The sequence below is a fragment of the Typopeltis vanoorti genome, chromosome 10 (genome assembly GCF_054136105.1).
Source record: "Typopeltis vanoorti isolate ZY-2024b chromosome 10, IOZ_Tvanoo_1.0, whole genome shotgun sequence".
Classification (NCBI taxonomy): domain Eukaryota; kingdom Metazoa; phylum Arthropoda; class Arachnida; order Uropygi; family Thelyphonidae; genus Typopeltis; species Typopeltis vanoorti.
In genome coordinates, this window is record NC_143558.1 from 137457351 (window position 1) to 137473916 (window position 16566).

General features: G+C 36.1%; 1 protein-coding gene across 3 annotated transcripts in view; it reads left to right on the forward strand.

Annotated features, from left to right (window-relative positions):
- Positions 1-16566, forward strand: part of lili (LMBR1-like protein lilipod) — a 434111-nt gene that overhangs the window by 148352 nt on the left and 269193 nt on the right. For 2 of the 3 annotated variants that reach the window (XM_090398849.1, XM_090398850.1), the window contains exon 7: positions 2422-2454. The exons of the other annotated variant lie outside the window; for it this stretch is intronic. In XM_090398849.1, coding sequence (XP_090254975.1) covers positions 2422-2454 — 33 coding nt within the window. The remainder of the gene's footprint in view (positions 1-2421; positions 2455-16566) is intronic. 3 annotated transcript variants of the gene reach the window in all.

Genomic DNA, 16566 nt, shown 5'->3' on the forward strand with positions numbered 1-16566 from the left:
TCAGATTTTTAATCCCACATACAAGCAAATCATCCTTGAGAACAAGTGCAATTTACAGACCAAAAATACCAGTGGTGGTGGGCATTAGATTGCATTGTGTGTAGATGATGTTGGTAACAGCAGCCCTTGTAGTTGGTAGATAAAATGGTTGAGATGGAGAATAGAGTGCCCCATCCCTTGATGAGCACTTGAAGGTGTAATGTAATAATAATATATAAGCCCCTTATTTATTACCTGTTTTTGACAACAGTATGACCATAACTATCCTTGTACATCGAAAAACAAACAAGCAATTATAGTTGACATGGAGATCTCCTACCACTATTGATTCTTAAGCAGCTCCTAAATCTGTTACTGATTCTAAAAATTAAGTTTTTGAAGTTTGTACTTGATGCAGTGAAGCATGGTAAGCAGAATTATCCAGGATTCATAAACCCAGTAGCCTTCTATGTCCTATGGTAGATACCACTGCCCTTTTCCCTTTAATGGGCCATACTTTATTCTGTGTAAAAAATATTCCACCTATTTCAAATCTTTCATCCGAAATTTAGTTTGAAGCATTCCAATGTCATAGCTAGTTTTTACTTTTTTTTTTTTTTTTTTTTCTTTTCAACATCACTGATCCCTATAGTTTTGCCATCCAAATCAGTTACTTCACTTGGAAAGACAACTGCTGACCTTGTGTTTGCAGCACAGGGTCAGCAGTTGTTCTCCCCTCCTCCCCAGCCAGTTTTTATATTTCAAAGCATATGTTCTTGATACTACTGTTCTAAAACCTTTCACCTGGCTGAAATATGCTGATTGATGATGTGTTCTCTATCTGGTTACCTGGCTCATAACATATTACTCATCTTCAACAACTAGCACTCTAGAATTCAGTTCATTATTATCATTTTTTTTTTAATGCCTTTTTTAGACACTTTAATCACCTGTCATCCTAAGGTATTCCTTAGGATGCTTTTATAGAAAACCTACTCACATAGGTAAATAGATTTGTACGTTTCCCAACAGTATCATAAAAATACTTGTTAACAGAGCCTCAACCTCTGTTCCAAATCAACTTCTCTCTCAGCTGAACTCCCATTTATTTGTTATACCCTTCTATCCAGTGGATACTACATTGTCAAAATGATTAACAAAATAACTTTCCTTCCTTGCATCTTACATTCCTCTCAATATGAATATTAGCATAATGCTGTTATTACTATCTATATTTGGGTACCTTAGAAAAAATAGAACTTTAAAGAAATATAATCTCTGTACCACCCATATGAAGCTGTCTGTGTTTATCTGCTTGTCTAAAAATCAGCTTTCTTTTCTCTCACTGGCAGGTGTATACAAAGGTTCCTTGTTCTTGTGACTTTCACAAGAACAAAGAACCTTTGTATACCTCAAGGAACCTTCATGTTCATGTCACCACACTGTGGTGTACATAGAACTTTGAAGTCAAGGTTATCTGCATTATTTACCATATCCCTAGAATGTGTAAACATATCCCTAGTTAATAGGCATGAAATCAGTAGATGAGGGGAAACTATCCTGGAATGAACTAACATATGAATTGGTTGCTGTGTAGCATCAATACCTCTTAGAAGTAAAGCCAAGCCTTTGTAATACTAATCGTCATCATCAGTATCCACTATCAAGTGCCAGATGATATTGGAGACTGATGAAACTATTTGGAACTCCAAAGCAATGACATGCTTTACATTAACCTGCCATTTATCCAACCTCCAGAACAGTGGCTGTTCAATTAACTGATCCTTGTATGCCAGCCAACTTCTGGTACAGCAGCATATAATTGTATTTCAGTTATCTGATCCTTCATTTATCAGAATCACAAATTGCCTTGCCACTGGGGTCAGATAAATAGTAGATTACTGTACTTTTACTCCATTTTTTTGATCAGATAGCTTAGTGAACTGAACCCATGGTAATATTTCTGAAGGCTTAGAGTTTAGTACTAGCTGATAGTGTGCTGCAACTATTCTACCAAATGTGTCCGAAGGAAGTCCAGTTAGTGGTATAAGGGAATAGAGCACTACTGCAGCCATCATTTGCAGAGGAATGAAATTTTTCATGGGTATAGCTCAGTAAAGAATCCATTACTGTATATTTTTTGTCTCCCAATTCCAGCTCATCTTAAACATCGTCATTCACAAGGGATTGTTTTATTCAGGCAAAAATTTTGCTTATCATTTCATTCCTTTTATTATTGGTATAAGCTTAATTTAGAGTTTATTATTATTTCATCTTAATTTCGAACATAAAATCCAGATTATGGGAGAATTCCACTTATTACTTTCTTTGTATTGAAATAGAGTTTTAATGACTAGTAAAATTTATATTAGTGTGTTTATCTCTATGATAACTTAATGTTGTTTTTTTTTCTTTTTGTTTCTTTTCTCTTAAATCTTTAAGCTGTCAACTCATGGGATATGCTTTTAGTTGCAAGTAAGCAAATATTTTTCTTAGTGCCCTCCTCCTTTGTACCTTTCTCAGTTTTATTGAGTAATTTGATTTTACTCATATAATTATGCCATAAATATTTTGGGAAACTCATATTACATCACTTGAATATTATTTAACTAGTTCATGAAACAAATTTATTCATGTCAAAAATAAAAAGCCAAGGTAAAACACATGCCATTCACTGTTTATTGCATTCAATGAATGCAATAAATTTTCTAATGGAGATAAGATTTGTTGTATCAAATGATGTTCATTACATATGCATAGATATCAATTAACCATAAAAGATTCATAGAAATTACAATGTGTGTATTTATCCTCATCTAAGTTTTGAGATGTGATAGGTATCATCTCGTTATAAGTATGAAGCTTGAATTTCTGTGATTGATCATCGAAGTACAGTTATTCAGGTAGTGTAGTATCTCCTAAAATTGAAAATCATTTGAGGAGAATGAAATGGGAAGTGTTGACAGCTTGAAATATATAAAATACTAGCATATTTCTCATATTTAATTATTTTGACCTGTGTTGTTCTATTTCTAGTCCCAGAAAAAAATGTATATAAAAGTTGAAATAGCTGTGTTTGTCCCACACACACGTATTCTTGGAAGTATTCTTTGTCATTATGAGATGCTTACTAGAAGATGAAAAGAAATGTATAATCCTTGGGATGTTAATAAATTGCAGCATTCAGTGCATCAAACTGTGATGTACTTCTGTTACTAACTTGCAGCCTAAGTTGCAAGTCAGCAGTTTATTTCCCTTATTATAGATGGATACTATTGAGTTTCACTCCATTCATCTGGAATTTCACCTTCTGACCATGTCATCTGAATTATGCAATGCAGCCATTATAAAATTTTTACACTCCAGTACTTTAGCATTTTGCATTGAATGTCATCTGTTCCATGCACCTTTCCAAACTGTGATCAAACGTAGAAATGAACATTGGTATTATTACTCATCCCTATAAAACCATGTGAAATCCCAATGTCAAATCTGCAGTACTTTATAATTCATTCACTATTAGTGCACTTACCACTATTTCAAGCATTGCACTTCTGCTCACTTATTTTCTGTGACAAATTTCTCTGTTAGTTCCCTGTTTGCCATATCTTGCAGGAATGGTCCTCAACGTGGTGACTTGTTTTTGGTAAAGGGAACCTCATAGTAATACTGACTCTTTTCATTTTTGTCTGTTCTCGAATTCTTCATCCTACTTTTGCTGAGTTTTTTTTTTTTTTTTGTCCTGTTTTCCAGACCACAATTGCTAGGATCCAAGGCTGTGTTTTCTGTAAGATGTGACTCATGACATTCAAAATGAGGGAGAATTTCCTAGTAAGTCCATACTATTTTGGCCTCTTTTTCAATAGAATGGTCTGTTCCCTGGATGGCATGGTCAGAATCAGTTGACTAGCAGGCTTGGTAATGGTAAGTAATGACTGAGCTCAGTCATTACTTACCAGTGGGCATCCACGTGTGGCTCCATGTGGGTGGGAAGGGGAAGGTCTAGCACTGACTTCTCCATCCTTATAACAATGAGTCTTATTCTCAAGTTTATCAGTGGCACTCCACAAACCCCAATTCAGTACAGAATCAATTTGCATGTTGGCTGACAGCAAATACATAAAAGCAAAAAAATTCTCTCTCTCTCTCTCTCTCTCTCTCACACACACACACACACACACACACAAATATTCCATCTTTCCTTATTATTCATTTAACAGGTGGATGTCTGAACAAGAAAATGCCAACTTTCTTTATTTAGAAGTGCTGGAAAGCTCATCAGAATCTGAAAACACTGTTCAGGAGAAATGCTTATTGAAACATCCTTTTAGAAACAATCTGAGTAACTCCTTGATGCAACATCAGTGGGGAGGAGGAATACCAATTAGGGTGATCTCTCCACAAAAATCTTCACTTTTCTGTTTTCTTGAAAAGTAATGTCACACTGGGACTTTCTCAATGCGCTTGACATGGTTTTTTTCTGAATTAAAAGAACAAGGAGTGACTGCCTTATCAATACTAGGATACTATCTGTAAGGATTGTATCCCAGGACCAACTGCACATATCTGCTTTACATTTAATGCTCTAAAATCCCCTGCCCCCATAGTGAAAGTAGAGTATCTAAATTGCCCCTGGTTATATATTCTAAATATGTCCAATACACATCTACCTACTGTTAAAATGGGAAGAAGATAACATCTCTGAGAGTGATCATTTTCACTTGATATCCATTCTTTCATTCAGATTAACCATGTATTCCATAGATATCACAACAGAAAATAATGAAATTTGAGTGGAATATATTCTCATTACTCCTGAACCATAGTGGAATTCAGAATGTAAAACAGTCCATTCAAGACACGATTATGAGTGTCTTGAATGGACTGTTTTAAAGTATACTCTCTTGGCCAGAAGTACAGACTTGGGAGTCTGTACTTCTGGCCAAGAGAGTATACTTTGGTATTTGGCTCTCATCCACCATCAATTAGAATTGCATACATCTGTTCCTAGACTTTTCATCAAAGCACATAAATCATCATCAAATTCCTGCCATGTACCTTCAAAGGGTGTACAGGATATGATAGTAATACATTAAAAATTTACATAATTACTAACTTCCTGTCTACAATTATCTCAAGACTCCAACATCAGATCTTATATTTCTATCTTCTAAAGCACTTTTTACCAAATCAATTCATCTATATATTGGTCTTCCTCTGGGTCTTCTTCCTGCCAACCTGGCAGAGAACACTTGTTTTGCTAATCTTTCCTCTCCCATTCTGTTTAAGTGACCATACCACCTGAGATTAGCTCCCTCTAACGCATTCCTGGATGCTGATAATGTCAAGTTCTTTCCTAATATCCTCGTTTTTAATAAGATATTGCCGTTGATGCCATCTGTTCATGCCCCTAATCTTTCTCAGGACTCTCATATCTGTGGTCTCTAGTCTTTGGTCAAGTGTTTTACTTCTGACCAACTCTCAGATCCATAAGTTTAAAATTGGTTTGAATTTGTCTTGTATACAGCTAATTTAGTGTTTTAACTAATTGCTCTTTTATTCCATATAAATTTATTCAGTTTTTTATTCTTACCATACCAGCTTGTTGATTCTGTTGTCTATTTCTATATCTAATTTACCATCTTCATTAAAAATCGTGCCTAAGTAGCTGATATGTTTTGCTTGTTCTATAGGTTCTCCATTCACAGTGCAGTTGATATTTTCAATGCTTCCGCCTGTTTTCATTGTCTTTGTCTTGCTGACCTTCATACCATATCTATTACAACAGTTATTCAATCTTGCAGACTTGTAGCGTATTTATTTAGAAGTATAACATCGTCTGCATAAAGCAAAGAGCTGACGTTAACATCTCCAATTTTGATATCAGGTTTAATATCACTTTCCTTCGTAATGTGATCCATATAGATAATGAATAACAGAGAGGATAATGTACATCCTTGTCTGACACAAGATTTAACATTAAACCATCTTCCTGTACCTCCTTCAATTCTACATGAAGATGGTTTAATGTTAAATCTGCACATAAACCACTAATCCCCTTTTGATGACAGTTTTTGTGATATGCATCACAGAAGTTTTTGTTTGCATTATGAAAACTTATGTAACTTGTATAAGAGAGATCCTTTCTTTTAGTGTTGCACAGTGATCAGTATTCATTTTAGAAATTATGGACTTTACAACTGTGTTATAAATAACTATTTTAATTTCCCGACGTTTCGATCTTATTAAGGTCATCATCTGGAGTATATACAAATATACAAGGACAAGCTCAGTTACATTTCTCACAGTAAGCTAAAGAAACAATGATTTGATCACCAGTTATTCTGGTGGCATGACCTCTAGTGGGAAAAAAAAAAATACAGATAAAATTACAAGTTAAATTATTTAGAAACTACATTAATGCTAAATTCTGTTTAAGATAACAAGAGAGAAACATTCTTTCTTATAGATAGTTTTCTTACAGTAAAAATGATGTCTTATTTTTAACATTACAATTGTTATATTAGATTTAGCATTCTGGATTATCTACAGTCCTGTTTATAGTTTACTCTTAGGGAGAAAGGATCCATGGGTAGAATATGTGCCTTCCATATGCTTGGGGAAAAAAGAGCCTGTGTAGCTCAGTGGATGTGGCGTTTGCCAACCACGGCGGCTTGGCCGCACGAAGGAAGATTTGGTTTCGAGTCTAGTCGGCGACTAGAGGAAATTTTTCTAAGCCTTTTTTCGACCGGTTCCCGAGTTAGTCGATCTCTGGCACGGGCAAGCTGGTTTTTCCTCCCGGAAACTCGGGTTTTTCGTCCTGTAAACTCAAGAAAATCGACCGTAGAACCCACATTATTTCAGACATTAAATATATTGTGTTAGGGGTTAGGGACCACGAGATGGCAGCACATTTGAGCCGTCTCTCTTCACTGAGTACCGCTTAATTAGTGATGGCCTTGGGCCATCTATCTCTGATTGGTACCAGTGGAGATTGAACTGTCTACTCAGTCTCCAAAGTTAGATAGGGCTAAATGGCCTCGCCTACTCCCCGTATACGGGAATAAAAAGGCGTTAGCAGATTAGCATATGCTTGGGATTTTTAGACCATTATTGTTCAGATTGAGATGGTTGATAAGAATCTCACAGACTTCCTTAAATTTGTGTTCATACCATGTTTTGGTGTAAACAACTGGTGCTTTTCCAGTCAATTCCATGTAAAGTGTTCAGGTCATGATCAGAAAGGCCAGCCTTGAAGAGGATCCACATGAAGGACGTCAAAAAAGTGTAAAAATTACAGAAATCAAAAATTACTTGATCTCTTTGATCAAGCACACGATATGGTATTGGATGACTGGTGAGTCAAAGTGTGTGAAATTGCTGAGACTATAGGCATTTCAAAAGAACATGTAGGATATATTTTGCAAGAAGAATTGCAAATGAAAAAGCTTTGTGCAAGATGGGTGCCATGCTTGTTCACAGCACATCAGAAATGCACTTGCATGAAAATCCCTGAACAGTGTTTGGAGCGTTTTAACAAGAATAAAACTGATTTTGTGGGTCGATTTATTATTATAAATTTATTCATTTCGTATGGTGATTCAATGGTGGTGAGCCCCTTTTTTAAGACAGCTATTTTTTTCTCTGGTAATATTGCTTTTAGAGGGTTTAATTTGGTTGGGATGATTGCTGTATCTAAGTGAACATTACTGGCTATTGAAGGATGGATGACACCATCTCCCCTATATTTTTTTATCTGCGCTCGGGACCAGCATAGCTGACAATTCAGACCTGTGGTTGGAGGGATTGTCTTTAAGAATTTCTGACTGTATCCATGTGTGTTCACGGAGCCGGTTCGCCTGCTTGCAGGATGAAACCCCCCAGATAAACTGGGGAAAAACCCTGCTGTCAAACACCAAGATCGGCTAACTTGGCTATTGCTGAGGAAGATCTTTAAGCATCTCGCGTCATCGACGGGGAATCGAACCTAGGACTCTCCTTCCCCAGGCATATGGTTGCGAAGTGCATAGCCACTAAGCTAACCACGTGGACATTATTATGGATGAGACTTGGATTCATCATTACACACGAGAATCCAAACAGCAGTCAAAACAGTGGACAGAAGCCGATTGTTTAGTGCCAAAGAAGACAAAGTCGGTTCCATCAGCAGGAAAGTTCATGGCTTCGGTGTTTTGGAATGCTAAAGGCGTTTTGTTTATTAATTATCTTGAAAAGGGTAAAACAGTACCTCGGGTATATTATTTTGATCTTTTAATCAGACTAGACAAAAAAATTCACGAGAAATGACCCAGTTTGCAAAAGGGAAAAAAAGTAATCTTTTATCAGGACATTGCACCTGCCCACAAAGGTGTTTTGACAGTGGGAAAATTAAGGGATCTGCACTATGAATTGTTGGAACATCCATCCGATTCCCCAGATTTGGCTCCCTCTGACTTCTGTCTCTTCACAAAACTAAAACTCTTCTTTTCTGGTCAGCATTTTTCTTCAAATCAGGACATGATTGCAGCTGTTGAAGGGTATTAGAATTGCCATCTATAACTTGCAGATCTTACTGAGAACCAGTAAAAGGATGGGATAATGGTGCTGGAGTATCACTGGAATAAATGTATTACTCTTAAGGGAGATTATGTTGAAAAATAAAAATAAGTTTGAAATTATAAATTCGTTTTTTCATTGTTAGGCTGAGAACTTTTCAGACCACCCTCTTACATGCTAGTACTGGATTAAGGAAGGCTATGATAGCAAATAATTTGATGTGCAGGCTGTGTAGAGGAAATGGATGTTAGTTTTTGGATCTGTGAAGTGAGTTTGGTAGAAAAGGCTTCATTGAGATGAACGGCCCTTCTCTTTAATAGATTTGGCATTGCATCACAAAGTGTTGTTGATGATTTGTTAATTAGAATTGCCATCTATAACTTGCATTTTTGTTGTTGCTTCTCATAATTCATAATGACAGTATTACCCTTCATAGCTTTTTCTATGCAGTAGAACTTTTTTAATGCAGCTATTTTTTTTCTCTGGTACATTGCTTTTAGGGGGTTTAATTTGGTCAGGATGATTGCTGAAGGGTATTAGAATTGCCATCTATAACTTGCAGATCTTACTGAGAACCAGTAAAAGGATGGGATAATGGTGCTGGAGTATCACTGGAATCTAAGTCATTATATCACTGTATCTAAGTGAACACCACTGGCTATTGAAGGAGGCAAACTGTTACTGCCACATTCTATGTTTATAATTTCTTGTTTTGGAACTTGTTAAAGTGCAGTAGTGAAGTTAGGTCTTCAACCGAGTCCTAGCAGCTTCTTCCATGAGTGCCTGTAATGATAAATTCATAACCATATGATCTCGATGAATTTTTTAGATGCCTGCCTTTTACTTTTGTGAATTTTCAGGATTTAAAACATTTTTTAATGTAGGGCTGCAGTATTTTTGTTTATTTTCATAAATAAACTCCATGAAAAGTAGCAACAATTTGCTCACATAGGATCACTAAGCTAGCCAATCAGTGACTACAACATGCTTTGGATGAATGGAACTTTTCCTTAAATTTGAAGAGAGAAGGAATTGTATTCGTATATTGGCATCATTTAAGGAAGGAATATTAGATTTGGTCATATGATCAGAAGGGATCTCAGTTAAAAATGTGGCAGTTTGCTACCTGTTGGTGATACTGATCAGCGAGGTAATTAAGTATATGGATGTTCCAATTAGGAAAGGTTACATGCTAATCTACAAGCAAGAAAGTATGACAAACTGAAGATAATACTATGTTCAGATCTATGGTATCATTTACTGGATGGGGAGGGTATCGGCAATCCATAGGAAGCATTTGAAAAATAATGCTTACATGATGCAGTATCTGAATGCACTCCTAGAGTTCAAAGAACAAATTGGATGGAAATGAAATAGATTGTTATTATTATGTGGGCACCTCCATGGAGTCCAAAAACCCATCTTGGGAGACCCAGTCTACCCAACCCATTAATAGACAGAGCACTCACAACTGACTCTGGCAATCCGTTACACTCATTCACAACTCTCCAACAAAAAATCTAGTCCTTGCGAGGTTAGTCCTATCCCTACTAACTACACTTTTATTCAACTTCCAGGTATGACCCTTTTTTCTGGTTCCTTTAGCCAAGTGCTGAAACATTTCCCCCGTATCTATCCCATAAAACCCCTTTAAGCAACTTAAATGTTTCTATCACATCCCCTCTTTTTCTCCTATCAACCAACTTCTGCAATCCACACCTTCAGTCTATCCTTATATGGAACATTCCATAGGCCGCTTGCCTCTGAATCCTCTCCACTGCATCCTCGTCTCCAAGAAACCCAGGGGACCAGATTTGAGCACAATAATCCAGATGTGGGCATATTGAGGCCTTATAAAAAGTAATAACTTCCTTATCTGTATTTGTTAATGTGTTCTTCAATGGCCAAGTAATCTTACGGGCTACCTTAGCAATATATCTTCTAATCTTTAACTCTCTGTCTGCCACCATCCCTAAATCTCTAGGTTCATTTATTTCATGGAGTACAGTGGCATCAATATGATACATGAATTGTAATCTGTTTATTTTGGGATTACATTAATTGTAATCCCAAAATGCATAACTTTACATTTCTCGACATTAAACTGACACAGCTTTTGCCAATTAAGCAATTAACTTTTGCCTGTATTTGAAAGCCTAATTAATTTGTCCTGGAGCTCTCCACATCACTTTGATTAACGATTACTCTACCTAATTTGACATCAACAAAGAACTGAATATTTCCTTTCAGGTTATTTCCTTTATGTACAAAATAACAACAGCGGTCTAAGCACTGAACCTTTCAGCATACCACTGGTCAAATGTTTTTGATTCAATTCTATCCCTCCATATAACTTTTTGATATGTGTCCAGTAGATATATGTCCCTCTTATCTACTTAACCTGTGTAATGCCCATCCCCATTTGTCTAACAAAGTTCCATATGGTATTCTGTCAAATGGCTTTGCAAAATCATCGTGTAGCCATTTCCCTTATCCAACTCAGCTGTTATTCCATTATAAAAAGCCAGCCCAGTTGGCTGAGTGGTCAGGTCTTTGGACTCCCTGGAGGTGTTATGTGATAATAATTATAAAAGTTAGTAAATCATTACAGTATGACTGACTCTTCACAAAGCCATGTTGACCCTCATACAGTATGTTATTTTTATCTATCCATTCTTGAATTCTCTTTTTTTTACCAATTTTCTACTACTTTTACCACCAAGCCTGAGATACTGATCGGTCTATAAACAATAAATTACACAATAACCACAGTAATGAACTTTAACGAAATGAACATACAGATATTTCGTACAGAAAAATAACAGTACAAAATATCTAATTTCATTTCGTTAAAGTTAATTACTGTAGTTATCGTATAATTTATTGTTTATACTCATGCCACAGGTACCTTTTTAAGATAGATTGGTCTGTAATTTGCTACTGCAGTCTTAGAACCTCCCTCATGCAAAGGAATTATTTTATCCTCTTTCCACTCATTCTACTAGAGCTTAGACTTAAAGAGCCTAGTCAAAGGCATTGCCAGCTCCCATGCACGTTCTCACTAAACCCTAGCTGATATCCCATCTAATTCCAGAGCTGTATTTACGTTGAGATTCTGCAATATCCTAAGAACCTCTAGTTCATCCACCTCTGTTTCCACATTTGTGTCTGTAGCATAGGTTAAAGCAGTAACCTCACTAGGATGATATAGTTTTGCAAAGTAATCACTCATTAAAGTTAATCTTCCATGGTCATTCTTCTTTTACTTGCCACATAACAAAAGAACTCTTTGGGATTTCCTTTTGACCTGTTCGGCTAGATTCTACTCATAATCTGATTTTGCCTTCCTTGCCATGCTGGTCACTTTGCTTGCCTGAGCCTTGTACTATTCATGAGTTTGCTGGTTTCCTTTCTCTTTATATAACTTCCACAGCATTTTCTTCTTCTGGAAACTCATGCTTCGTGATATCACTCATCCATCCAACTCCTACCTCTCACCAGTCATTTAATACTATATCGTGCGCTTGATCAATGATTTCTGGTGTTGTTACACTTTTTGGACGTCCTTCACATGGATCATCTTCTTTTCCAAAGAATTTTATAATGCCACGATACTCATTTTGATCTTGATTAACCCTCCTAACTCTGGGTATACAATTTACTGATTCCTCCAGATGATACTTAACTACAAGGGTGGTCTGAAAATTTCTTGGCCTAACAATGAAAAAACGAATTTATAATTTCAAAATTAATTTTATTTTTCAACATTATCTCTATTAAGACTAATACATTTATTCCAGCGATACTCCAGCGCCATTATCCCATCCCTGTACTAATTCTGAGTAAGATCTGCAAAATATTCCTTCACAGCTGCAATCACCTCTTGATTTGAAGAAATACGCTGACCAGCGAGGAAGAGTTTTAGTTTCAGGAAGAGAGAGAAGTCAGAGGAAGCCAAATCTGGGGAATAGGATGGATGTTCCAACAATTCATAGTGCAGATCCCTTAATTTTCCCATTGCCAAAACACCTTTGTCGGCAGATGCATTGTCCTGATGAAAGATGATTTTTTTCTTCTACAAACCGGGTCTTTTTTCACGAATTTTTTCATCTAGTCTGGTTAAAGATCAGAATAATATTCCCCAGGTTATTGTTTTACCCTTTTCAAGATAATTAATAAACAAAATGCCTTTAGCATCCCAAAACACTGATGCCATGACATTTCCTGCTGATGGAATTGACTTTGTCTTCTTTGGAACTGAACAACCAGCTTCTGTCCACTATTTTGATTGATGTTTGGATTATAGTGTGTAATGATGAATCCACATCTCATCCATAATAACAAATCGACACACAAAATCAGTTTTATTCTTGTTAAAACGCTCCAAGCACTGTTCAGAGATTTTCATGTGAGTGCGTTTTTGATCTGCTGTGTGCAAGCACTGTCCCCATCTTGCACCAAGCTTTATTTGCTATTCTTCATGCAAAATATATCCTACACATTCTTTTGTAATGCCTATAGTCTCAGCAATTTCATGCACTTTGACTCGCTCGTCATCCAATACCATATCGTGCACTTGGTAAATGATTCCCGGTGTTACACTTTTTGTATGTCCTTCACGTGGATCATCTTCAAGGCTGGTATGGCCACATTTAAACTCGGCAGCCCAATTCTTAATTGTCAAAAATGAAGGGGAAGGGTGCCCATAAACTTTTATGAACTTCAAATGAATTTCTTTTAGCGTTAAACTTTCTTTTCCAAAGAATTTTATAACCTCACAATACTCAATTTTGTTCATTTCAAGGGATACAGACAACATTTTTACTTCAGACAGCTGTATAAAACAAACTACTTGATAGAATGGCTTGCAATTTCACGTGGATGCTTATGACAGATATATGTACCAACTTAGAAAAAAAAATCTTACCAATAGTGTTGCCAACTATGGCTGAGTCAGAGAACTTTTTGGACACTTTCGTGTGTGTGTGTGTACACACACACACACACACACATACATACATACATATTCACAGTAACAGAACATTAATGGAAACATTAGAGGAATGCAATCAGGAGAATATATCAGTACTTGAGGAAGTTGAGAAATCACAGGAATAACAATGCTTTCTAATTAAGTTATACTGATCTGGAAAAGCTCTTCCAAATATTACAGTTATGGGGCCATCTGGTTAAGCATGTACTATATGTTCTGCAACCAATAGGCTGGATTCGAATCCCACTGTGGATGTGTATGTTCATGATTGTCTTTGGATTGGGGAAGAATTTTATCACCCAGAGACCAGTATTACCTGCTTACTGAAGGGCTTACTGAAGGGGGGGGATTCATATTTCATTAATATAGCAGGTTTTCTGGATTCTGGATATGAAAATAAACGAAAATAAAAAAATATGTAATAGTAATAAAAACAGAAAAAAGTGAGCAAACCTAATGCAATATGTAACATAGGCTTACAACCTGTCATGGGGAAGAGTGCATGCTATTCCTACCATTATTCTAATCTAAATGAATCAAATTGCAGAATTGTATTAAACCTGATTTCAAAATTGGAGATGCCATCCACTAATGCCTTATTTTCTTATAGGCAGTAGGCAAGGGCATTTTAACCCTATCTAATTTTTGAAGGACTGAGTGAGCATTTCAATCTCCACTAGCCAATCAGAGATAAATGGCCCAAGACTATCACTAATTTTAAGTGACATCCAGCAAAGAGACAGCAAACAATGCCTAACACAAATTATTGTCTGAAAGAGTGTGGACTCTATGGTCAATTTGCTTGAGAGTACGGGATGAAAAAAGCCACCTGCCAGTACGAGAGATTGGACTAACTTGAAATCCAGTCTAAGAGAGGCTTCAGAAATTTTCCTTCAGAAAATTGTCAGCATCTAGAATTTAACTTTGGTCTTTCAGGCAGCCTAGTGATGTGGAAGCAAACACCACTTCAGCAGGAATCTGATAATAAATTAAATTCATCCAGTAAATTATGAATACACTATATACCATGTTAAACTCATTTTTAATATAGTATACTTAAAAAATTCATATGTGGTTGCGAAACAGTTCTGAGTTGGACTTCCAAGGAAAAAAAAATATTTGCTTCCTTGATATTTTTGACCAGTTTTGTATACTAATGTATTATGTGGTAAATGCAACAATTTTTGATTGCACACATACTTTTCATCACAACAGCTTTTGGCTCAATGGGAACACTTTGGAGTGGCTCTAGGTCTTCTAATAGGAACAAAAAATGTTTCATACTCATCATGAACCATAACGGGTAATTAGAAATGCAAAATGGTGTAACTTAATGGATCTGGTTTACCAAAAATTTCAGATATTAAAAAGGTTAGCATTATGCTAACCTTTTTAATACCTTCTGAGGCCCTTAAAATTGATCAAGTACTATTTTCTCGTTAGTCCTTCCTATTCTTAGAAATAGAATAGTTCTCCTGCAGCTTTTTGACAATACTCAGATGAACAGATCATTCATGAATATGTCAATTATTTCAGAAATTTAATTTTTACAATGTCTTGCAATTTCTAAGATGCCTAAATATAGATGACTTTGAAAGCTGCAAACTTTAATTCGCATCATTTAAGTTAAATACCTTTAAGCTTCTTCTAATGGAAAGAGTTGTGCTTCCTGCTAAACTTCTATAAAATTATGAATACATTATCTACCAATAATTGTCTGGAAACTTGCAATTTACAATTGATACCAGCAGGTGAACCCTAATATCGAGTATTAATAGATTGTTGCCATCTATGGTCAAACCCAAGAACTTTTCTGATCACCCTTGTACCGTCCAACCATAGATGAGAGAACCCTCGGCACTTCTACACCTGGCTAAAGAATGCAAATCCATTCCAATAATAGGGTAATCGATGTTTTTTGTGGGATGAGTGTTAATGGATTTGGTTTACCAAAAATTTCAGGTATTATTATTATTGTTCCGGGAAACTCCAAGGAGTCGACAGACTCATTAAAAAGTATTAAAAGTATTAAAATGGTTAGCATTATGCTAACCTTTTTAATACTTTCTGAGGCCCTTAAAATTCATCAAGTACTATTCAAGAAGTATTACATGATGAAAAATTAGCTCTTCTTTTATGATCATTTTATTTTTTAAATTGATAACTATTTTGCTTATATAACAGCTGGAAAAGTTTACATATAAAGCACGTGATTCGTACATGGCCTTATTCCTTTCTCCCCCTTCAACATGAATTGACTCTTCGTGGCACTCTGCCAGCTAGGGTTCTGGTAATTGTAGGCAGACTATATATTCCATGCACTATTAACATCCTTACCCTGCAGTGTTTTATGCCATGGTACAGATTTAAGTTTCTTCCTAAGTATGTCATAATCACCTGCATTGTAGTTTCCCAAAATATTTCTTATTAGAATATTCCTCATGTTTTTCAATCTACCAAGTCAAGACTGCAAGGTCACTTTCACTAATTGGAGGCAATGTTGTCATCTTGGTTATGGATAGCTCTTATGTTCCTCTGACCAGGTCCAATACTCTCCCACCCCTACTCACCTCCATCACATGCTTTCTTAAGTAATTATCTCATAGCAGGTGTATAAATTCTATTTCCTTCATGCCATGTGATCTTTCTTCCTTCCACTCTATATCTCCATGGTTGATGTCCCCCATAATAATCACTTGATCTGTACTCATTGTACTAATTTGGCGATGCATATCTTTCAGATCATCTGTGGAACTCCTTAGCCTATAGCAACAACCAACTGTATTTTGTTTTATTGGTCTTAATCTGACACCAGATTGCTTCAAATGGACTGCCAACCTCCTGCCTGTCTTTTTCTTCTTTTTTTTTTTTTTTATTGCAATTCATCTGCTATCATCAGCAGTATTCCCCCTCCATCCTATCTTTTCTGAGAATTCTAAACCGTTCACATTCAATTCCTGTAACCACATCATCTGATGTTGGCAAAATCTCATTAATTCCTATAACTTTTGGTGAGGTTGCACTAACCAATGCTGAAA